The sequence below is a fragment of the Taudactylus pleione genome, unplaced genomic scaffold, assembly GCF_031769625.1.
Source record: "Taudactylus pleione unplaced genomic scaffold, aTauple2 ptg000008l, whole genome shotgun sequence".
NCBI lineage: Eukaryota > Metazoa > Chordata > Amphibia > Anura > Myobatrachidae > Taudactylus > Taudactylus pleione.
Window position 1 is genome coordinate 7,868,385 of NW_028284411.1, and position 25,659 is coordinate 7,894,043.

At 48.8% G+C, this 25,659-nt stretch overlaps 1 protein-coding gene across 2 annotated transcripts in view; it reads left to right on the forward strand.

Moving 5' to 3' along the window:
- The window catches only part of LOC148542823 (EF-hand calcium-binding domain-containing protein 6-like), a 75,773-nt gene that overhangs the window by 40,899 nt on the left and 9,215 nt on the right, over positions 1–25,659 (forward strand). For both annotated transcript variants that reach the window (XM_088464457.1, XM_088464455.1), the window contains exons 12-15: positions 3,452–3,562; positions 6,768–6,897; positions 6,973–7,097; positions 8,655–8,898. In XM_088464457.1, coding sequence (XP_088320583.1) covers positions 3,452–3,562; positions 6,768–6,897; positions 6,973–7,097; positions 8,655–8,898 — 610 coding nt within the window. The remainder of the gene's footprint in view (positions 1–3,451; positions 3,563–6,767; positions 6,898–6,972; positions 7,098–8,654; positions 8,899–25,659) is intronic.

A 25,659-nucleotide genomic window follows, 5' to 3' on the forward strand; every position in this document is an offset into this window, starting at 1 on the left:
GCCTGCTCTAGGGGGAGCCGCGCCTTGTGCAGGATGGGTAATTGACGCCCTCTACTCCTAAAATGGGGGCGTGGCTTAAATTCCGTAGGTCACACCCTTAAATGTCATTTGGGGGCGTGCCCGTAAGGCATGCCTCCTGTTAATGTCAGGCTGGGGGGTGAGCCCAGCACTACGTCAGTAGCTGGGCTGCCCCCAGCTCTCTTCCGGCACTGAATGGATGCCACGTGCATCTTCTCCGGGGCCGGCACCACCACACAGCTGCGGCGGTGAAAGTGCCAAACCACCTGACCGCCCACGGGACACTTTGTCCCACAGGTGGAACAGTGGGGCAGTGCCCGAAAAACTGGACTGTCCCACTGAAATTGGTAATGGCTGGTAGGGGTGCACCCTCTATGGAGTGGCGCCCCTGTTCGACCGCACTGGTGAAACATGCCTCGAGCCGGCCCTGGACCCGGGTCAATGCAGACCAGGGTCTGGTGTGAACAGTATCGGTTCGGCAGTGCAGTGTGAAAGGGGTCCGTCCCAGGTCTGATCCGGGTTGGAAACGTGTCCCAAATCCCGGGTCATACCCGAGACTATGTTGTAAATTGGGTAAATGACTGAAACTGGTTGTGCAGAAATAGTCTTTGTGCAGCCACTAATTGTTACTTATGTAACCCAGGAGGTGGTGCAGTTACTCCTAAGTAACGATGAGCAGAAGCGGATTAATGGAGAGAATAGGGCCCGTCTGCAGCTTCAGTTAGGGCCCCTCCTCTCTCCGCAGCGCAGATGCAAGTAGATTGGCGCTGTGCCCGAGTCTGCTGTGCATGCACAGGTCTCCGTGAACATGGCAACTGCATTTAGCTGGGGAATCCTTAATGGGGGAAATGTAACAAACCTTAGAGAGATATAAAGTTATCTATAGCAACCAATCCACTAATACTGTAGCTATTATTTTTGGGTTGGGTATGAAATCCCGGCAGCTGAATAGCCACCGGGTGAAATGCCGATGCCGGAAGCCCGACAAGCAGAATCCCGACGGCTAAGGTAAGTAAGCTAACCCTGCCCTCTCCCCCCCTAACCCTTCCTTAAGGGTGCATATCTCTAAAACTCCCGGGGTGGTTCCTAACCCTGACTTCGCCCGAGGGTGCCTAAACTTAAACCCCCCTTCCCACACCCTAAACCTAACCCTCCCGGGGGGGGGTGCCTGAACCTAACCTCCCCCCGGTAATGCCTAACCCTCAGGGCTGCCATCAGAAATTGTGGGGCCCGGGACTGCCTATTTTGTCAGTACCGGGCCCCCCTCCCTCACCTTATCAATAAAAATAAAACAAAAAATTGTCAAATGTTTTTGGGCAAAAATTATTAAGCTTTTTCCCCACTACACTCCCCTCGGCCCTGTTTATTAAATCCAATATGTGCCATGATCTGCCCCGCTCATTCCCCACTTCCCCCCCCCCTCCCCCGTTTATTAAGTCCAGTCTCCCTGTTTGTTAAATCCAGTCTGTGCCCTGCCCAGCTCTTTTTTCCAAACCACTCCCCCCCATCCTGTTTATTATTATTAAATCCATCTGCCATCTCCCCGCTGTGCACAGCTTTTATCCACTTACATTATTTCCTTTAAGAAGGCTCTGAGTTCCCTGCTCCGGCTCCGGCTCCGGCTTCTTCTTCGCTTCCTCCCTGGCAGAGATGCTGCTCCTCTTGATCCGCAGCTTCTCCGACCTCGCCCTCCAGTAGCGCGTGACGTCACGTGCGCCACGGCTAAACAAACTTTATTAAATATACACAGTAGCAGGGGCCAGCAAGTGTCCTTTAGGTGGGGCGGGCGGAGCGACTCGAGCGGGTCCGGGCTGCCTCTTCCTCCTCTATTAATGGTACCGGGACCAAGTCGGCAGCGGCGGGTGGTAGGTAGCAGCGGCCGGGCCCCCCCCCCCCCGTTCAGCCAGGGTGCGGGCCCGGGACTCCAGTCCCGGCAGACCCCCCCTGATGGCAGCCCTGCTAACCCTAACCCCCCCTTCCCCAAGCCTAACCCTAACCCTCCCCAGGGGGTGCCTAACCCTATGTCCCCCCGGGGATGGCTAAACCTAACCCTCTCCCCCTATAGCTAATGCTAACCCTGTCCCCGCTTACCTTCGTTCGGGAAGCTATCTTTTGGGATTCCGTCCTCAGGCTAAAGATAGGCGTGGGGATTTAGACGCCTATCTTTAGTCCTAAATCGGGATTTCCACGCCAGGATTCCATCAGATGGCTTACCGGGCGTTGGTATTCTGGCTACATCCCATTATTTTTATAGCCCAGTCAATAAAATGACAGTTGCTGATTGGTTGCTATGGGCAACTTCTCCTTGTTCTCTCTCTCTTTGATACATCTCCCTCTAATACCCCTTTCAGGCATACCGAGATTCCCTGGATTTTGACAGGACTCGGCCAAACTACCCAGGTCTCGCTTATGTCTGAAAGGCATCAACCCGGGAACACGCTACTGTAATTGACCTGGGTAGGCAACCCGGGCCAAGTCTAAATGGTGCAACCCAGGATTTTACTCCCGGGCTGCACCTGGAAGCTTCTCATTGGCCAGCCTGGGCTGCTTGATGCATTTTGATGACATCAGCAGCAGCAGCCGGACAGCACGCAAGGCCACACGCGGAGGAAAACGGTACTGGTGGGGGCAGTGCGCAGGAGAACATTGCCAATGGCCCAATGGGCATATATATATAGATGCTCTTAACATGAGCTATTCAATCTCTTTTCATATGGCACAAATATGGAAGTTAGCCCTCAACACACGTCTTTGAACTTTGAAAAAAATGATGCCGTGGAGCGAAAACTATCTTACCTTTTATTGTATTTATAGCATTATTGTGGGCCAGCAAAGTGAATAAACTGTGAAAAACCCTGTTTATGTCTGAAAGGGGTCAACTTGGGTCTCAGGTGTAGTGTTTAAGGGGGTCTCGAGCAAAGTTTGCTGTTCAACACAGGACATTTTTCTGTATGAAATGGTCAATTCGGGTCGAAGTTTCTGGGTCTCTGATCCTGGTAAAAAAAACGTCACTGGGAAATACGACCTGGGTTGACCCTTTCACACAGAAAAACAACCCGTGTTGATCAGTAAATTAAGTGCTTTACCCTGTAACTTCATTTTCTGTGTGAAAGGGGTCGTAGAGTGTTGGGAAATCCACTAACTGCATGTAAATGTGTGGTAGCTTTATGCCAAGAAACAGACTCAGTAGCTTTAATTAGGTGAGGACATTATAGAGGGATCAGATTAATATAATAGAGATCAGGAAGTAACTTATGTTTTGGAGTCTAATTTAGAAACTTCTGCGCTGGGGGTCAGACTCAATGGACAGGTATTAATGTTTCTATGTAATTAATTATATAACATTGTGTGTTGTGCCCCAACAGCCATTGGATACTCTATCTAAGTATACGGGTATTTCTGGTCACTAACCAGTACTCTGGGCTCCCTGCAGGTACTGCATAAGGGTAACAGACAAGGAGTTTGCATATTTGCTGGAAAGAATACCCAGCGATCATCACGGAGGGATCAGATACTCGGAGTTTATGGACAAGTTTGATAGCAGGTACAGAAGTTACAAACTAATTTAGAGAGATAAGAGGTTGTCAGAAAGACCTTTGATTGGCAGAATAAGGAACACCAACAAAATAAAATACATTTATTGAGATAGATATAATGTAAATATTACAATACTCCCACAGATGAAGCAAAAAGTGAGCACAATGAATTACTGTATAGCTGAACTATTCAGCAAGAAGAGGATACGGAAGTGCTGCCCCCTGGTGTTTACAGCCTAAATAGACATTCAGCACTATGTAGTAGTTAGAAAGGGTATAACCTTGTATCTCCATAATAAGCCGTAAAGTTTTGCTGCCTTGCAATCAGTGGGGACGGTGTGAGTAACATTGAGTACTATACCAGTTTGTGTAGTGCGTGATTTTGCATTCCCAGAAAGTGAAACGCGTCTATGTATCATACTGGCCTACTCTCCTCTCCTGGAACTTCTGGGAGGATCCCAATAATTGGATGGCACTCTAGGACGCCAGCAAGATAGGGCAAGTCTCCTATACTGGTAGCCACCCACCCCCCGCACCCGCCCACTTACCGAGTAAAAGTGGTCCTGCCCTCTGCTTTACAATGCTGGTAATCCCGGCATTGTATAGCCGGCGATGGGGCCACGATGACGCAAGCGTACCGCCACACCCCTGCACCATCCACTATTGCCACCACCATGCCCTCTGCTGCACTGGCCTGGCTGCACTCTCCCGGAGAGGCCAGCCAGAAAGTCAGCAAGTATGCCATGTGGTCTGCTTCCATTTGGCACATATCAATCTTACAACCAGAGAGGCTTATCTATAATGGGTGCAGGGTGTGCAGTGCCCCTGGGTCCAGGGGGGCCCACACCACACACCCTGCACCCATATAGTCTTATACTTACCTGTCCGTAGTGCAGCTCTGTAAAAATCACTGGGAAAATGGAAATGGCCATTTTCCCAGTGACTCGCACATGCGCAGTACTACTGTCCCCGAGAAAACGGCACAGGCGCCATTTTCCCAGAGACCTGTGCATGCGCAGTAGATTCTGGCACTAAGACAGAATCTACTGCACCACTGCACTGCTGCACTGCCGGAGAGAGGCATGCATCTCAATATTTGTATGACTCGTGCAGATATACACTATTTGGCAGTTATACACTATTTAGCAGATATACACTATTGGGCAGATATACACTATTGGGCAGATATACACTATTTGGCAGATATACACTATTTAGCAGATATACACTATTGGGCAGATGTACACTATTGGGCAGATGTACACTATTGGGCAGATGTACACTATTGGGCAGATGTACACTATTGGGCAGATGTACACTATTGGGCAGATGTACACTATTGGGCAGATATACACTATTGGGCAGATATACACTATTGGGCTGTGCACTTTTTTTTCTCATGCCATACTTGCCAACATTTTGTAGTTACCCTCCAGGAAACATCACAGTGGGGAGATGCAAGCAGTTACTGCAGGGAGGCAGGATGGGCAAATTCCATCATTTGGCCAGCCCCGTGCAATGCAACAAATCACAGCATCATACACAAGGGGTGAGGGCATGGTGATCTGATTCCCCAGTTTCATTAGAAAGATGGCAGAATGCGGAAGGATGTCTCCGATTTATGCCTATTTGTACTACCAATTCTGCCTTATGCCCAGTGTGTGTAGATTCTGAGCCGGACTCAGCTGTATCCGTCTGTGTGTGTGTCTCTGCCGGTCGGATATATGCGACTTGATGCAAATGCAGCAGTCACAAGCCCCTCCCTGGTGTACAGCCGTACATCTGAATGTGCGAGGACAGAAATGACCACAATGAGCATCTTTACTGCAAAACCATAACAATGATACGCAGTGTCATATAACATAATAATAATAATAATAATAATAATAATAATAATAATAATAATATATTAAAAGTGAAATAGGTCTGCTGCAGCCGATGAAGCCGGACAGTTTGCTAATATTTGTTCATGCGTTGGATTGGGATCCTGCGCATTTGCACAATTACAAACCATCTGGCCAGACAGACAAGGAGCCTCCGCTGGGTGCAGAGTGTGTGGTGCACATAGGGGGGGCTCACACTGCGCACCCTGCACCCATTCACAATACTTACCTTTCCTTAAGTGCCCTTAACCACTTAACTGATGATTTTTTTCCAGCAAAACCGGTCAGAAATTGCCGGGTCCGCAGGAGAGACCGGGGAGTCAGAGGAGATCCGTTCTGCACATGTGTAGAGCCGGATTTCCTCTTCAAAAACACAGCGGGGCAGTGCACTCGCACCTTGTCAGCTGAAGTACAGTAGGCTGCATTCGCATCCCATGTGACCACGTCAGTTAAGTGGTTAATATGCACAGTAGGACTCCGCTGCCTCCAACTCAGAATGAAGCCCAATGCTATAAAAAGGTTAGGACTAATAAGTAGACAAGTACTGAAGGCAATAATAAAAGAAATGTATAAACCTATTTTGGCGCTCACCTAATTATATATAAGAACAGGAATATATATATATATATATATAATATATATATAAATTATATTTATTTGTAACTAATAGCAGAATTCATATCAATCTGTGTAGTACAAAAGTGAGATCAATAAAAATTTAGATCAATAAAAAAGTGACACAAATATAAAATAAATGAAGTTAAATCTTTATTGATCTCACTTTTGTACTACATAGATTGATATGAATTCTGCTATTAGTTATTATTAGTTATTATTTTATATATGTGTATGTGTATATATATATATATATATATATATAACATTATATATATATATATATATATATGTAATGTTCCAGTTCCTATATCAGTTCTTATATATAATTAGGTGAGCGCCAAAATAGGTTTATACATTTATTTTATTATTGGTAACCACAAGGAGGAAGAAAAGACCTCCTGTTAACCCTAGGCAGCACCCTAATTTTTACCCCAGCACCTTTAGGGAGTAGGAGCGCAACGTTAACCCCTATACATAAGTACTGTAGGCATAATTTGTAAATGTAGCATACTATATTTGGGAATTTAAATTGCTTCTCAGATATTCAGTCGCTGTTGTTACTGTATTTCTGTGGATTCAAAAACATTGTTTAAAATTTTTTTTAAAAAAATTCACTGCCGGAGTCGTTACACTTATGTTTTATACGTCTTGGTCACATTTGTTCTATCTGCCAGTTGTGTATGTTTCAAGCTTTGCTCCTCTGCTAATTCAGTGAAGGGAATCTGAGCTTGTGGAATGGAAATGAGACGGTGCTGACGGAATGTACCAGGAAGCCCAGAGCCGCCAGTAAAGCCGGCGATAATGGGAAGAGGGAACCACCGAAACCGAGAAGCACGGAGCAGGTGACGATCTCCCACACCTTGCATCTCGTGATCACACATTACATCTGCATCTAATATCTATCTATTGCCTTGCAGCTCTCCGCCATCATCAGACGCCTGGTCAAACACAACTATGAGTCTCTGGAGCTGAACTTTAATGAGATTGACGATATGAACACGAGGAGACTGACTGCAGAGAGCTTGTACCAGTTACTGAAAAGGTGATTACTCCATTCGTGGGCATTCAATATTCTACATAGAGGTTACAGTGCAGTACATAGATTAGACCACTGACACATTAAGCCGGGGGCTCACGGAGGGAGAAGTGATAACGGGGCGGAATGATGGGCTAGGATGAGTGTTTTCTTTTGTCTCATTTAGTGGCCTATTTATCACTAGTGGCAATGGGGATCCATTAACTATCATTTCTTATCGATACATATTGTGGCAATATCAAACTCCTCTTACCAGGACAGTGTCTCTGGTAAGAACCCATCTCTGAGAGTGACATGTAAAGTGTTAGCTATCACAATAAAGTTACTGCTTGGTTGGGACCCTGCTTTCCTACAGTACATTGCACATGCGGCCATGGTACCAAGCAATAGTACAAGTATAAGCTGCGGGGGTGGAAACTGAAGTTACCTCTCTGTCACAAAAATAGCATAAAGGTAGCCTATAGGCCACAATGGCTAATGTCATCTAAAGATGGCAACAGCTACCGGGTAAGACTTTCAGAACTTAGTATATTGGACATTTTCGCAGTTCCCATACAAAGCTTTGGGGACTGATTCTGCAATCGGAGATAGAGGGGCCACTGCAGGTATCCCTGATATCTCCTACGGTAACCTGATGTTAAATGACCCTGCTATTATATGCTGCAGATATCCTAATTTTTAGTAGGCTTGAACACAAATAATACATTAAGAAATAGGCTCCTAAGAAATGAAATCGCAACAAGAAAGCCAATCATGGCTGGTCCGCAGATGTCCCAAAGAAAAGGGTTCAGGCAGGGACGGGATTGTGCAGCACTTGGCCTCACAGCAATGTTTGGATGATACACTCACACATAAAGCTATCAGCCAAACCACACCAACATACATCTCTTCACTTATCTCAAAATATCTTCCAACCCGATATCTCCGCTCTGCAGAAGATCTGCGTCTCTCATCCCCGCCCAGTACTTGTTCCCATGCACGGTTACAGGACTTTTTCGGGCTGCACCCACCCTGTGGAATGCCCTCCCACGCACAATAAGACTTTCCACTAGTCTCCAAACATTCAAGCGTTCTCTGAAAACTCACCTCTTCAGACAAGCTTATGATTCCAGGACCGCCCACCTAACCTTTTATAGCTCCCTATCTAACTCTCTTCTTATAGTAAACACCTATCACATCTTCTCTTTCTTCAATTTAACACCCTCCTAACCCTAGGCCAACTTTCCAGTGTGACTGGATCATACAGCCCACCAAGAACATCTGCAATCCGGCTGGACCAATTTGCAATATGTAGCACATATCCTTGTGTATCAACACCTATTTCCCTATAGATTGTAAGCTTGCGAGCAGGACCCTCTTACCCTTATGTATGTATGTATGTATATATGTGTGTCTTTTGTGTATGTATGTATGTCTTTTACAACCCAGTGTAATGTTAACGTTGATTCAAGTTGTAAAGCGCAACGGAATTTGCTGGGCTATATAAGAAATTGCTAATAAATAAATAAATAATGCTCTCAACTAGCAATTTAAATGTCCAATTATTTTATTTTTACTCTGCAGATGTGACGTCCACCCTGAGATATCCAGAGAAGAAGTGGAAAAAACCTGGAAAACTTTGATCCTCAATCAAGATCACACGGCTGATTTCTTTCAGTTCATCAGACACTTTGGCTTCTCTATAAACTCTTCGTGCTTCCCAAATGCCAAAATCTCTCCGCCGGTGAGAGGTGTCGGCGACTGCTTTCTCCGCTCTCTGAAACTGAATTCTGACACCAAAATCATTGCAAATATCCTGCGATCAAAGGTACGGTCCCATTTAAAATAAAAAAAACAGTGTTAAAACAAACCTTAATACTATTATTTTAAATATATTTGTAAAATACAAAATGTGAAAAATCTGAATATTGACTTTTTTTTTTCCCAGTCTTCAAATATTACTTAAAAACCTTAATTTCATATCATTGACATAACTTTTTACTCAACCACTTGAGCAGCCGGTGTACAAGCTCTTGTCTCACTTTCTCCCCTCGCACGTCCTCCTCGACTCTCTGCATTTGTCTTGTGCACCCGATGGCCGCCTAATGGTGATCCCAAGCAGCAGCGTCGGATGCAGCACTCGGATTGGCAATGGCGGCAGTGGCCGACTTTAGCCAGCAGTCGCAGCAGCAGCAATGAAAATAGCGTAAATATCTGAATCAGGCGCACGGTTCTTTACTAGCTCACTGTGACCCACCCTCCCCTCCGGTACCCTTCTCCCGCTATCTGTTAGAGTCAGCATGTCCAAACCAAAGGTTATCATCCATCTTCCTCACGGAGTCATGGCTCCTCTCGGATTTCCACCATCGTCAATCATACAACAATTTCCTCCATCCCCCAAGTCCTCTGCCTTAGTGTCACTCATACCCTGCTGTATCCTCCACATCCAGGCCCAGATTATAAATGGGGGCAATGGGACTACAGGTCTCCACATAATATAGACCCATCATCTTGACAGCATGATGATGACCAGCTGCCCACCCGTCGGCCAAAAATCATGAGTATTAAAATTGTGTTTCTATTTTCCCCAGACTTTAACTAATGCAACTTTTCTACATTTTACTTATTTAGGGAGACCTTGGACCTGATAGTGTAGGAGATGAACACCCACACATAGCACTGGCCACACCCACACAGCACTGGCCACACCCACACAGCACTGGTCACATCCACACAGCACCGATCACATCCATATGGCACTGGCCACACCCACACAGCACTGATCACATCCATATGGCACTGGCCACACCCACACAGCACCGATCACATCCATATGACAGTAGCTACACCCACACAGCACCGATCACATCCATATGGCAGTGGCCACACCCACACAGCACCGATCACATCCATATGGCAGTGGCCACACCCACAGAGCACCGATCACATCCATATGACAGTAGCCACACCCACACAGCACCGATCACATCCATATTGCAGTGGCCACACCCACACAGCACCGATCACATCCATATGGCACTGGCCACACCCACACAGCACCGATCACATCCATATGGCAGTGGCCACACCCGCACAGCACCGATCACATCCATATGGCACTGGCCACACCCACACAGCACCGATCACATCCATATGGCAGTGGCCACACCCACAGAGCACCGATCACATCCATATGGCACTGGTCACACCCACACAGCACCGATCACATCCATATGGCACTGGCCACACCCACACAGCACCGATCACATCCATATGGCACTGGCCACACCCACACAGCACTGATCACATCCATATGGCAGTGGCCACACCCACACAGCACCGATCACATCCATATGGCACTGGCCATACCCACACAGCACTGATCACATCCATATGGCACTGGCCACACCCACACAGCACCGATCACATCCATATGGCACTGGCCACACCCACACAGCACCGATCACATCCATATGGCACTGGCCACACCCACACAGCACTGGTTACTTCTCACAATAGGCTCCTGATCATTATCAGCACCAGCCCCATGTGGCCCTTAATCCGTCCGTTTCCACATCCAGTCTCTCTCCCAATCTGGCCCCATCCACCTTCTACATAACCCTAGAACACTCCTTTTTCTTACCAAAAAATATTACATATGCATAACCTCCCGAATCATATTTAAATTAACCCAGGCACATACAGTATTATGCTATTATCGGGCCGATCCACATATCGGTGGATCGGGCCGATATAGTTGCTTTGTGAATGGCAGCGGCCATAATGTGCATCAGCCCCATTCCAGTTGCAGATTATCGATCAGAGTATCACCTCTAATGTCTGAGCTCGCAATCAGTTATGCAACCCTACATAACATGAGCATAAGACGAGCCATCTGCCTGCGTCTGAATAGCCACCTCCCAGACACCGCCTTGGAACACTCAATACATTCCAAATACATTTCCGAGACTGTGTGTCTATAATGCTACTGCGCCTCTGTGCATACCATCGGACGCATGCGCTGTGCAACCTTTTGGCGACTTAGATGCAGGCGCAGTTGAAAAAGATCGACCATTTGTGCGAAAATCGGCTAAGATCAGCTGCCATGTGTAAAGGAACAGTGCTAAATCTGCAGTTCATAGTCCGTGATGCATCATCAATTCTCTGTGCTCTGTACGTTATATATATCCATAGTGTTTAAAGGGAAAAACAAACTGTTTGAACTGAAGCTTTGTGTTATTACAGTACGTAGTGTATATCGCCCAAACTAGGTTAGAGGTGTTCATTGTCCATGAAAACGCCCATATCAGCGGCACCATAAATTGGTGCAGAAATGCTTTATCTTGTGACACTGAGACATTTCTTATTTAGAATGCAATTAGTCTGCTCTGAGCCGGGCGCTTTTAAATCGAGGGACATCAGCAGCACAATAGGTTCAGTGTATTAAGAAAGACATTGACGAATCAGCTAATGGAGCTGGGATGCTCTGGATAAGAAGAGCCTTGATTCTAATCATTAAATAGCTTTTATTTAGGAGAGCGGGGTTAAGGTGGATTTTATGGAGAGAAACTGGAGAAGAAGATGGTAGAAACGCCGGTGCTGATTATTTTGTGCGGAGGAACCAGACTCCATGGAACGGAGCAGAGGTGCACAATCGGCAGACTGCTAGTGGGGTTCCTGGTACAGCAGATGCACAATCGCACACTGATACACTAACCCTGTACGTGCCCGGAACACTGGCCCTGATTCAGAGACGGACACTCTGACAAAGCGCTCGCTCTGAATCAGGGCGTTTTTTGTTTTTTTTGGAGCGGCCTCCTGGCCGCTCACATAGCTGTGGGTGACCACTCACAGCTATAGCGAGCGGCCATGATGATGGTCGCGATGGTCAAGACCATCTCGACCATCGGGCTTGCGACGAGACCCTTGTGGTAGGGTCTCGTGGCCGCAAGCCCCAGAGAGCTTCTGGCTCAAATTGAGCCGGAAGCTCTCCCACTGACATCACTAGTGATGTCAGTGGGGCCGCCCCCAAACGGTAGGCGTTCTCATGGGAACGCCTCCGTTTGGGCAGCCACCCCACCGGCCCGCCCACCAAAAGGGACGAGCTGTCACTCAACATCGACAGCTCGCCCCCTTTGGTGCGAGACCCGGAGCGACGGAGTGCCCGTCGCTAGCCGGGTCTCGTGCATGCGCTGTGCATGCGCTGTGGGCCACCATCGACCCGGTCACAAGCGCTCAGCGCTTGCGACCGGGTCTGAATCAGGCCCAGTGTCTCTTACCTGATTTCTATGAAAAAATGTGCCGGCATGCAAAAGGAATAAGTCCTGGCATTCACCTAAAGTTACAAGATTTATAGTATCTACAACGCCCTGAATAAGTGTCAGCAAACTTATATTATTCATTTCTGTAATTATTTCACTGATTTCTTCCTGTTTTTGAAACCAGATACTGTATATGAATTAAACATTAGGTTGAAACGGTATGCAGTCAGGAAGCTAGCGGACGTAATCCCGACAGCCGGCTTCCCGACTGCTTTATCCCGGCGATGCCTGTCATTTTACCGATGCCGGGAGACCGGCGCCCGGCATCCCGATTGAAGTGATGCCGGGCGCCTCTGCGGACAGACGCGGGGGGGATGGTTAGGTTTAGGGCTCCTGGGGGGGACTTAGGGTTATGCACCCCCCGGGGAGGTTAGGGTTAGGCTAAGGGAACCAAGGGTTAGGGTTAGGCACCCCGGGGGGAGACTTAGGGTTAGGCACACCCCCGGGGGACTTAGGTTTAGGCGGCGGGGAAGGGGGGGTTAGGTTTAGGCACTTAGAGGGCGGATTAGGGTTAGGCACTGGGGGAAAGGTTAGGATTAGGCACCCCTAAGGAGGGTTGGGGGGGGGGTTAGGTTAGTTAATACGTACCTTGAGACGATTGGGATTTTCAGCCATGTCGGCCAGCCACTGTCGGGATTTGAAATGCTGGACTTGCGTCCGGTGGTAATTCATACCGATTCCGGTTGAAACAAATAGTGCTAGTACTGAGCACCCCAACAAAACAAGTGCCAATTTACGCATTTCTGCGTATGTCTCTTTCGGATGCACTACGACCTATCTATAGATCCATGAAATTGGACATTTCTGGGAGGCAACTAATTGGCGCCAATTCGAGCCCACAGAATTACCCTGATGGGAGTGTCGTGGAAGTGTGTCTTAATTTTCCATCACCTATGTTTTTTATAGATCGCAGATTCAGTCATTACCTGTAAAGGTTGTATATTAAATGTTCACAACAGTTAATGTGAGCCCCATATTTAGAATACTTGTCTTCTCTCCGACCTTTTTATGCTAATTACCCCTCATAGTAGGGAGCACCACCCTTATTAATAATGAAGTGAGTACCACACAATACATTTTAGTTAAGTATAGGGGTGTTGTAGATACTAGATACTCATATTGAGTACAGAGGCGGATCTACTGTGAAACTAATGAAGCGTCAGGGCTAACAAAATCAGTGGAGTTTTTTAAGTGTGTGTTATTAAAAAAAAGTTTTTTTAGTGATAGAAGAATAAGCCAATGGGTTAAAGCACTTAATATTGACCTTAGAATATGCTATACAGTAGTGCATTTGGGGGGGAGAGTTCTGAGTACCCAGAAACCCCACCTGACAAGTAATGGCTGGCATAAACTCTATCTTCAGCTCTGACCAGAGGATGGCTCTTATGAGCCGGTCGGGTGTAGAATAAAGAGCTGCTGTCAGTGTTACTGTTGAATGCAGTACTGCCACTAAATGTTCCCATCTCCATTTGTGCTGTCCCATCTGCCAGAAGTCGGCCCTGCAGTGCTGGCCACAAACTGAAAGCTGAGCTGACTGAGGGATTGAAGGCAGCTCACAGGTGGGAGCACACAGCGTGTGGGAGAGACCTGACTCAGGGGGATTCCAGAGATCCTACTGTCACGGCCAGGGTATTTCAGCATGGCGCTAGGCGAGTGTTACCTGTGAGGTCATTGTGGCGCGGGCTGTCTGGTGGCGGAGCTGATGTCTGGCGGGGGGCTTTGGCTGCGCGCGTTGTTGTGCAGGCCTGTTGTCACTCTGCGCTGGTAAGGCCTGGCGGCGTCTCCGTTCCATTTGGCATGGGCGCCGCCATCTTGCCTTCTGGCCATGTGATGCGGCTGGCCAATCCTGGTGAGTCACATGTTCCCTCCGGCCAGTAACAGCACGGCATGGGGTATTTAGGAAGGGTCAGTGCCTTCGTTCTTTGCCAGTGCAACGTGTATCTCAGCCTAGCTGAGAGGGAGTTCTCTGTGCTTTCCTGTTTCTGTGAATTCGCTGTCTGCCAGTCTGCCTGTCAGCTCCTAGCTCCCACTGGAATACCCCGCTTCCTCCATCACCCTTGCCCATACCTGAGTGCCTGAGCCTGCTGACATCCTGCGCTTCAGTTCACTACCTGCAAACCTGGCTTGTTTGGATTTTTTGAGTTCACTATCTGCAAACCTGGCTTGATTATTTTCAGTTTCACTACCTGCACACCTGGACAGCTCTAATTGTTTCTACTTGGACATTAACCCTTTTGCTCCCACCACAGAACTCTTGTGCACATTTATATATTCCTGGACTTTTATTTACTGCCACATTATATGTCTACTCAAGCACTTATTAAAGATCCTAGTTTTATTTTCAAATCTGCTTCTGTGATCGCTCCTGCTACCACCCCGAGTCCACAAACAACCCAGAACATAACAGTTTGCACTGGCCCCATGGAGCCGGCCACGGATCAGGAGTCAGGAGTGGATTTGTTCAGGTGCATTTCTGGTCGTTTAGAAAATCTGGAAAACATGCAGCATCAGATGGCTTAAACTTTCTATCGTCAGATGATAGATGTGACCCATAAACTTAAACTAAACTTAACTAAAATAAACACAGGAGACCAAGTTATGCCGTTTAAATTAATTGGTCAGCTTTATTTGGTTACAAAGGTAGACATGGTGGCAGGAGAAAGAACGGCAACTAACCCGCGTCCGCTTGTCTTAGGCCGGAAGTAAATCACAACTTGTGAGGGCCAACTATCCCAGACAAGGGTAGGGTGATCTTAAAAACTTGCAAAGGGCCAACTATCCCTTTCAGAGCACGTGATGCGGCCCCAACACCCATGCCAATGCACCATTCATCCTGCTCGGTCGAGAGGTGCCGCTGACCCCAATAGGGTGAAATCAGCCTATCAGTGCATTGAAGGGGTGCGCACCGCTATTACTGCTGCAAGATGGACACTTCAATATTGCCGGTCTTTCCCGCCACAGCGGCTCTCAGGAGAGAAGCAGCCCGCCACCATGCTAACCAACCAAACTCTTAAAAACTGCAAAAATATCTTCTAGAAACAAAAAATTACCCTCCTCAGTAAGATGAACTCCATCCCTGCGGAAAAGGTGGGCATCCTGAATCCGAATTAAAGGATGGTGCACCACTAGCCCTCCCATTTCCAGCACGTGCCTAGCCACCCATTTGTTAACCTTCCTCCTGGACCTGTCCAAAGCCACACTATTATAGCAATAGCGCCAGGAAAGCCTGGCGATGATAGGGGACCACACCAAAAGGCAGTTAGGCAATAACCGAACCACCTCTCTCAAGTCACGAACAATCGCATGGCGCAACTCTAAGGACGTTTGCTGACCCAAATCGTTGCCCCCGAGATGGATAATTAACACTAAAGGGGGACCAAATTCAGCTACTGCCCTGTGCAAGTTGCGCAACAAAGCTTCCCACAGCATGCCCCTCTGCCCCAACCACCTAACACTCTCCCAACATGGGAACACGGAGGCATCTTCAGCAAAGCGCGACTGCCCGGCCCAAAAAATAAAAGAGTGACCAATCAACCAAATGGGCCTAGCGTCCTGGAAACCTGCAAATATACAGAAATATAATAGATAAGTATATATGCAACATGTAAATCACGAAGGAGGAGTGGGAGGGTGGGAGGGGGGGAGGAAGACTTGACCCGAGGTGAAAACCTACAAAAAACCTGCTGGATCTTTTCTATATTTCATTCGTTCACATTAATATTATTTTAAGCTAAACGATCAATGTCCAAAGCAGGGCAAAAAACAGGGCAAAATCTCTCGGGACCCCCACCGGAAAGGCAGCGAGTTGGCCAAGGCACTCAAGTCCAAACGAATAAAGTATAACAATTTATGATTCCAGACGAACATAACTTCTGTAAGCATTGGACTTCCATCTTCCGAGAGCCTGGATCTCCTGTGAAGAAAGACCCGAGGAGGCCGCAAAAGTGGCGGCACCTATTCTAAAAGAATGGGTGCCGTAATCCGAAGGGGAAAGCCCGAGGTGCCGTATGCAGCGATGGAAGACCGATCTAAATTGGAATTTAGTCAAAGGACTTCCATCCTCGTACATAAGCCAAGCCCCCGGCCGCATTGACCTGCAAAGAGTATATTGGGAGGCTAAGTGAACCGGACAAATCCCGTCATCAGGACAGGACTTCAGGGACACCCAGCGACCTCTACCCATCTGATCGGTCTTGGAACGCCGAATACGGCACAGCAGCGTATCACGCAGCAAAATGTGACAACGAAGCAGAGGGGGCTGAGCGCGGCGCGAAGACGCTACCAGCTCGCTGATGCGAAACGCCCCATGAAAGGCCATCGCAAAAGCGAGTCGGAATAACAGAACCTCGAATTGCGAAGAACAAATGCCCGTCAAACTTTCACCTAGACGCGCTAACAAATCAGGACCAATAGGACGACGTCGGTCATCCGCGGCAGGCCTGACGCGAGACCAACCCCTAAGGGCCCTTTGTATTAAAAACCCCTTAGTTATGTCCCTCCGCCCCGCTAGGCGCAAAAAGAACGAAATCCCAGCAAGCCTCTGGGCAACATAAGCCCGCGACCTGCCGGAATCGAACAAGAAACAAACAAAAGCAACCATATTAGTATCACGAGATTTACCTGACGAACTCCGCCCTTGCAAAAACTTCTCCCACTGTTGCCAAGATGTCTGGTAGGCCGTCAACGTCCGTGGGGCCACGGACCGACGTGCGAGATCTTCCATTCTGGTTTGATGATCTGCCAGCAATGAAATGGACAAAGCTCACCTTTTAATGCCGCGTACGGGGCCAATTCGCGGAACCGTCGCCAATCCTGTCTGGAGAGCGCATCAGCAATGGAATTATCAGTACCCGGCACATGACGAGCTGTGAACAATATGTTAAACTGCAAAGCGCGCAGAACCAGCCAAGCAAGAAGCCGCAACACTGGCAGCGATGACGATCTTTGGTTATTGATCGCATGTACTACCCCCAGGTTATCGCACCAAAAAACTATGGAACGGTCGCGCAACCGCTGACACCATAGCTCTAATGCCACCACTATGGGAAACAGCTCCAGTAGGAGCAAGTTCTTGGTCAATCCTGCCTGCACCCATTCCGCCGGCCAAACTGAAAAGCACCAATCTCCTCCCAAAAAAGATCCGAAACCTGATGATCCAGCAGCATCCGTGAAGAGCTGCAGGCAAGCATTAGGCTGAGGATCCGCAGGCCAGACGCGCACTCCATTAAAATCGACCAAAAAAACGTCCCAAACCGCCAGGTCCAGCTTTAGCTCAGACGCAGCCCTACCAAAGCCCTCTGTAGCTTCCGACAGAAAATCTTCCCCATCGGGATAACTCGACACGCGAAGTTAAACAGCCCGAGCAGGGATTGACCTTGACGAAGAGTTACCTTTCCTCCTGCCAACGCTAGGAGGATAGCATCCTGCAAGCGACGAATCTTGTCCGGCGGCAGCCGGCAAAGACCCTCCAAGGTATCAATTTCAATACCCAAGAAAACCAGCTTAGTGGCTGGGCCCTCAGTTTTATCTTGCGCAATAGGTACTCCAAATTCCGAGAAGAGTGCTTGCAATGAAAAAAGGAGACGATTGCAGCGACGCGAGCCAGCTGGACCTACGCACAAGAAGTCATCCAAGTAATGGGCTATGCTCGTCTCCCCAGACCCCACCGCGACACACCAATGGAGAAAGGAACTGAAACGCTCGAAGAACGCGCAGGAAATAGAACAACCCATCGGAAGACATTTGTCCAGGTAATAGCCATCCGTCAACCGAAACCCCATGAAACGAAATGATTCAGGATGCAGGGGCAACAATCTGAAGGCGGACTCAATGTCCACTTTCGCCATGAAAGAACCCGGACCCGCTGCGCGAACCAAGGCTAACGCAGATTCGAATGACTGGTACTGTACGCGGCAGACCTCAACATCTATGGCGTCGTTAACCGACGTGCCTGACGGATGTGACAGGTGCTGAATTAAACGGTAACTCCCGGGGGCCTTCTTGGGGACAACACCCACAGGGGAAAGGACCAGATCGGGTATCGGAGGCTGCGGGAAAGGTCCAATCATGCGACCCAGCCCTACCTCCTTCATAACCTTATCCTTTAGTACGTGAGGTAAATCGCAGGCCGAGCGTAAATTCCTAGGGGACCCGGAACTGACAGGCCGTATTATTGGAAGCGAAAATCCTTCTGCAAAACCCTTACGCAAAAAGGCGGCGGCGTCCCGCACAGGATACCAGTCTAACCATTTTGCCATGGCATCTAGATGAATGGGGGTCAACGCTTTACTTTGAAGTCCCGGCCCCTGACCGTTTGGCAGAGGGTACTGCAGAGGAGGCCTGAGCTCCTCCTGGACCGCGGGAGCAGTCCTTACTGGGGTGTGCCGCACCGCAGCGGAGGCACTGGTGTCGAAAGCGACACCTGTTACCAAGGGTACAATTCCCATTGTTGTATGCGTAACACTTCCGCTTGTTTTGCCCTCCATTGGCTGTCCTTGGTGCCGAGGGGGACGAGGGTTGAACTGGCCGCCCAGGGGACTGATCAGCAAGGACGCGTGTAGGCTGTGTCACCTCCATCCACACTTCAACATCTTTACAACCCAATTCCATGACCTTAACCCGATCTTGCTTCCGACGAAACTCTTCGTCGTATTGGCGCCACGCCGTACTGCGTGAGGCCTTGAATAGGCCATGTATCAGGTGTAAATATCGTATAACATTAAGGTACTCGGAAGGCCTGGTTTTTAGATAGCAAGTTGAGAACACGCAGAACCCAGATAGCCAATTCGTGTAAGACTTAAAGGCCTCCAGACCAATACCCCCTTTTGTCTTTGCGGTCGCAGCAGCTTTCTTCGCAGTAGCTGTAAGGGTGAACATATCTACGTAGCGCCCTTTTTTGATCCGCTGCTTAACCCTGGTACGCATACCTCGAGTGACAGCTGTATTAGCGCAGTGTACAACATCCTCCGGACCTGCTCCGCGATCTACACTGGTACTACTGCCAGAGGACCGTTCGCTAGAATGCCTATGACGACGTGAGCGACGTCTGCGAGACCTCCTTGCCCTTTTACGCCTAGCCTTCTGCGAACTATCGCTTGAAGAGGAGGAGGAAATGGAAGTAGACCCGCAGTCAGATGTACTGTCACACTCACCAGAAGCACTGGCAAGGGCATTGGTAACTCCAGCGCCTGCGTTAGCTCCGACTTCCGCCGTCGCACTTCTGGTCGGGGCTGCGACCACTGTTAACTCCTCCAGACTGTCGTCTGTAAAAGAAGAGACTGAGGCGGCATCGTGCGCATTGTCTGTGTCCGTAGCCTGAGTGGGCTGAGGAAGGGAGATGGCAGAGGGAGAGAAAGAAACGGAAGGAGCTGCGGGCATGGGAGCGAGGGAAAGACCGCAAATCCTGCCTAATTGCTGCACCAGAGGGCCAAGCTGCGTCTGCACGGCGGACGCCGCCAACGCAGAAGGGCCTCCAGTGTCAGTGTTTCCAGGCTGCTGGGTCAAAAGCGGTGTCAGTGCACCCACCACAGACACCAGCAGTCCGGCTATGGCACCAGCATCCAGCAACGGAGCACTCCCTGGTGTCGCAGGCCCTGCAGGCATAGCAGACGCCTGAGCAGCTGCCACCCCCGTAGGCCTGGAGGAGCTGGCAACTGCAGACATGGGGGACCCCATGTCTGCATCATTATGAACAGAAGGCAGCAGAAGAGGGGGCGGATTAACCTGCCTGTCACTATGCAAGCGTTGGCTCCGCCCCCTTCGTCTCCGCCCCCCGCCTGTAGGAATATTGGCCTGCGTGCAAGCCGGCGCCATGACAGGCATCCGGCCTGCACGCTTATGTGGCCGCTTCCGCCGCCCTTCCCCCCGGACTTCAGCCGGCTCACTCTGAGCGGCCATTGGGGGAGAAGGGCCGGGCGGTGTAACTGCCCGCTGCTGGCCGCGTGAACGGCCGGAGCGCGCACCCGCTACATGCGCGGGCGCTGTATTATGCCCGGCCGCCGATCCCCGCCTGCCCTGGTCCCCCGTCGCACTAGTACTGGCGACCAGCGGGGAACCAGGGGCAGGCGGAGGCAGCAACTGCGGCGTTTCGCGGGACCGCCGCGTCCGCGTGCACGGGACCGCAGCGTCGGCAGAGAAGGGGGCCGCTGTACCTGACCCTCCCGAACGCCGGGAGGGTAGGACCTGAGGGGGATAAAGCGCGCCGGGCCCGACACCGTCTGACAGACGGGCGGGTACCGAGCGCGCGCGCTGGGGGCGGCTCATAGTGCTAATGCACGGCAAGGGATAGAACAAAGAAAGAGAAAGAAAAGTTAGATAAGAAAAAAGAGTGTAGATATAGGGAGAGTATGGAGAAGAGAGTAGGGAAAGATATAAAGTAGGGAAAAAGAAAGTAGGGATGTACAAACGATTATCCCAACAGACAGATCTGCTAATAAGGAACTGTACTTTCCTGGTCGCAGATCAATTCAAAAGAGGCAGATTTTACCACAGTAGATTCTCTACACCCTCTCACTAACTCCGCCCCTAACCCAACGTCCTATCGCATCTGCCTATAACTGTAAACAAACATTTTTAACTTTATTAACCCCTCTATCCCTGACTAGAAGTTTATGTGCCGTCGGCTCTATTCCTAACCTCCGTTATATAAATTTCTGCAAGAGATGTCCAAGCGACAGGATAGTTTGCAAACTTCCTTTTCTACCCCTGAAGTACCAGCATCTACATCCGCATCAGCGTCTGGGAATACAGGAGGCAGATCATCTCCCCGCTTACGTCTTCCTTTACCAAATAAATTTGACGGCAATCCTAAACTCTGCCGAGGATTCCTAAATCAGTGTGACATACATTTTACCCTGCAGCCTGACAACTTTCTAACTGCAAGAACTAAAGTGGCTTATATAGTCTCTCTGTTATCCGGCCAGGCCTTGGAATGGGCTTCCCCACTCTGGGAGCGCTCAGATCCGCTGCTGGATAATTACGCAGGCTTTGTATCATCCTTCAGGAGGATTTTCGATGAACCTGGGCGTACTGTATCAGCATCATCAAACATCATGACACTGAGACAAGGGGTCCGTCCTGTCAGTCAATATGCCGTGCAATTTCAAATTTTAGCATCAGAGCTCAAATGGAATGAGGAAGCCCTCACCTCGGCCTTCTGGCATGGGTTGTCAGACCGACTAAAGGATGATCTAGTCACTCGAGAGCTTCCTACTAATCTGAACGACATGATTTCGTTGTGTATCAAAGTTGACCTACGCTTCAGGGAACGTCAGGCTGAAAAAAACAGAACTGACCGGCAAAGGTCATTTACCCCCTCCATTTCTACCCGACCCATTCCTTCTCCTACTGAAGAGGAGCCTATGCAGGTGAATCATACACACCTCTCCAAAGAAGAACGTCAGAGAAGAATGCAAAAGAACAAAAGAACCTCTGTCTGTACTGCGGAGAGTCCGGTCACCTGCTGATCTCCTGCCCCCGTAAACCGGGAAATGCCAAATCCTAACTGACCCTGGAGACATCAAGTTAGGAGTTATGAACCCGTCTCCAAAAATTAAAGATTTCACGATTACCCTAGCCTTTGATCTTAAACCTAAACCTGTCTTTGCTACTGCTCTACTTGACTCGGGAGCAGCCGGAAATTTCATAACGTCTAGTTTCATAGATAAATTTCAGATTCCTTGTTTGTCTCACAACCATGCCATCTCTCTGACTTCTATAGACGGACGTCCTCTAACTAACGGGATAGTCACCAAAGAGACTCAACCACTATTGGTTCGAATTGGAGCACTTCATTCTGAGTCCTTAAAATTCCTGGTGATATCAGAGGCCTCTCAAGAAGTGGTTCTTGGTCTACCCTGGTTACGTCAACATAATCCCAGGATTGATTGGAGTTCTATGCAGATTCTGTCATGGGGTATGGACTGTCAGAAATCCTGTCTTCCAAAAATTCGACCTGTGAGAAAGACCGTTCCATTAGTTTCTTCTGCCATTCCCAAGGAATATCAGATGTTCGCCGATGTGTTCTCTGAGCAACAAGCAAATATCTTACCCCCTCATAGGGAATGGGACTGTCCAATTGAATTGATACCTGATAAGATACCACCTCGTGGTCGTACCTATCCGCTGTCCTTGCCTGAGACTCAAGCCATGACCGAGTACATCCGGGACAACCTGGCAAAGGGGTTCATTCGCCCCTCTTCTTCACCTGCCGGAGCTGGGTTTTTCTTCGTTGGCAAGAAGGACGGTGGTCTAAGACCATGTATCGATTATCAAGGCCTTAATTACATTACTGTAAAGAATCGATACCCTCTTCCCCTGATTACTGAGTTGTTTGATAGGGTCAAGGGCTCTGTCATTTTGCCATAGGTGAGCAAGAACTACTAGCTGTAAAGTTTCCATTTACTGTATTTACGGACCATAGAAATCTCCTATTTCTTGAAAAACCTCCAATGTGTGAGTCCTCGTTTGGCCCGCTGGGCAATATTCTTTGCCAGATTTCAGTTCACCCTGACCTTCCGGTCTGGAGCACTTAATCAGAAGGCTGATGCCCTATCGAGATCTCTCCTCTGTGATGATCAATCTGAAAATCAAAGCAATACCCCTGTCTTGGAATCAAGAGTTTTTGCCTCATTACAAGTTCAGCCTCCTACGGGAAAATCATTTGTGGCCCCGGAATTAAGGAAGCAGCTTCTCACTTGGGCACATTCCTCTCGCTTCGCAGGGCACTCAGGCACTCGGAAGACCTTGGAGTTCCTGAAAAGACACTATTGGTGGCTTTCTATGAAGGCAGATATAATGGAGTTCATCTCTTCCTGCTCCTCCTGTGCCCAGCATAAATCATCACGACAAGCTCCAGCTGGGGAATTGCTTCCATTACCTAATCCATCACGTCCATGGACGCATCTCTCCATGGATTTCGTCACAGACCTGCCAGTCTCTCAAGGTTTCAACACTATCTGGGTTGTAATAGACCGATTTTCTAAGATGGTCCACTATATACCGTTGAAGAAGTTACCTTCTGCCCCTGACCTGGCACAGTTGTTTGTCCAACACATATTTCGTCTGCATGGCCTTCCTACTGAAATTGTCTCTACCCGTGGTGTGCAGTTTACTGCTAAATTCTGGAGGGCTTTGTGTTCTGTTCTTCAAGTGAAGTTAAACTTTTCCACGGCCTACCATCCGCAAAGCAACGGCTCCACCGAGAGAGTTAATCAAGATCTAGAGACTTTCTTAAGAATTTTTATGTCATCTTCCCAGGACAATTGGGCTGCCTTGCTGCCGTGGGCTGAGTTTGCACATAATGCTTCCTACCACTTATCAACTAACCAAACGCCATTTCAGGTTGTATATGGCCTTCATCCTCGTGTTCCCGAATTTCGAAGCCTGCCTGTTTTCGATGTTCCGGCCGTGGAGGACACGGTGCGGAATTTTGCTGCCATCTGGACTCAAGTACGGTCTGATTTGTTGAAGGCATCCTCTCGCTATAAGACCCAGGCCGATAAGAAGCGTAGAATAGTTCCACGCATGCAAGTTGGAAGCCAAGTCTGGTTATCCACCCGGAATCTTCGTCTGAGGGTTCCTTCTATGAAATTTGCACCACGCTTCATTGGTCCCTTCTCCATAACAGAAGTCATTAATCCAGTGGCCTATCGTCTACAGTTACCCCCATACCTAAAAATCCCTAATTCCTTCCATATTTCCTTATTGAAGCCCCTGGTCCTGAATAAATTCCATAGTGCTCTACCTGCTTCTCCTCGAGTCCAGACACAGAGAGGAGTTGAGTTTGAGGTCGCCCAGATCTTGGACTCTCGTCTACGCAGAGGTCATCTACAGTATTTGCTGGACTGGAAAGGTGACGGTCCAGAGGAACGTTGCTGGACCGATGCTCGTGATGTCCACGCTCCCACGCTCATGAGGAGATTCCATTCTGCCCATCCGGAGAAGCCTGGTGAGTGTCCTGAGGCCACCCCAAAAGGGGGGGTACTGTCACGGCAAGGGTATTTCAGCATGGCGCTAGGCGAGTGTTACCTGTGAGGTCATTGTGGCGCTGGCTGTCTGGTGGCGGAGCTGGTGTCTGGCGGGGGCTTTGGCTGCGCACGTTGTTGTGCGGGCCTGTTGTCACTCTGCGCTGGTAAGGCCTGGCGGCGTCTCCGTTCCATTTGGCATGGGCGCCGCCATCTTGCCTTCTGGCCATGTGATGCGGCTGGCCAATCCTGGTGAGTCACATGTTCCCTCCGGCCAGTAACAGCACAGCATGGGGTATTTAGGAAGGGTCAGTGCCTTCGTTCTTTGCCAGTGCAACGTGTATCTCAGCCTAGCTGAGAGAGAGTTCTCTGTGCTTTCCTGTTCCTGTGAATTCGCTGTCTGCCAGTCTGCCTGTCAGCTCCTAGCTCCCACTGGAATACCCCGCTTCCTCCATCACCCTTGCCCATACCTGAGTGCCTGAGCCTGCTGACATCCTGCGCTTCAGTTCACTACCTGCAAACCTGGCTTGTTTGGATTTTTTGAGTTCACTATCTGCAAACCTGGCTTGATTATTTTCAGTTTCACTACCTGCACACCTGGACAGCTCTAATTGTTTCTACTTGGACATTAACCCTTTTGCTCCCACCACAGAACTCTTGTGCACATTTATATATTCCTGGACTTTTATTTACTGCCACATTATATGTCTACTCAAGCACTTATTAAAGATCCTAGTTTTATTTTCAAATCTGCTTCTGTGATCGCTCCTGCTACCACCCCGGGTCCACAAACAACTCAGAACATAACACCTACTCAGGAGGATCAATAGCTGGGATCCTACAGAGGAAGTTAGTAAGTTTTGGTTTTGTATGGGATCTATCTAGAGTCTCTCTCTCTTTGAGCTTTTTACATCTATCTACAGTCTCTCACTCTCTGGGAGGGTTTCTTCATCTATTTATCTATCTATCTACAGTATCTCGCTCTCTGTGGGGTATCTATCTACAGTATCTCACTCTCTGGGAGGGTTTCTACATCTATTTATCTATCTATCTACAATATTTCGCTCTCTGTGGGGTATCTATCTACAGTATCTCACTCTCTGGGGGGTTTCTATATGTATCTACAGCATCTTACTCTCTGGGGGGTTTCGCTATCTATCTACAGTGTCTCACTCTCTGGGGGTTTCTACATCTATCTATCTACTGTCTCTCACTCTCTGGGGGGCTCTACATCTATCCATCTATCTATCTACAGTCTCTCACTCTCTGGGGGGCTCTACATCTATCCATCTATCGATCTACAGT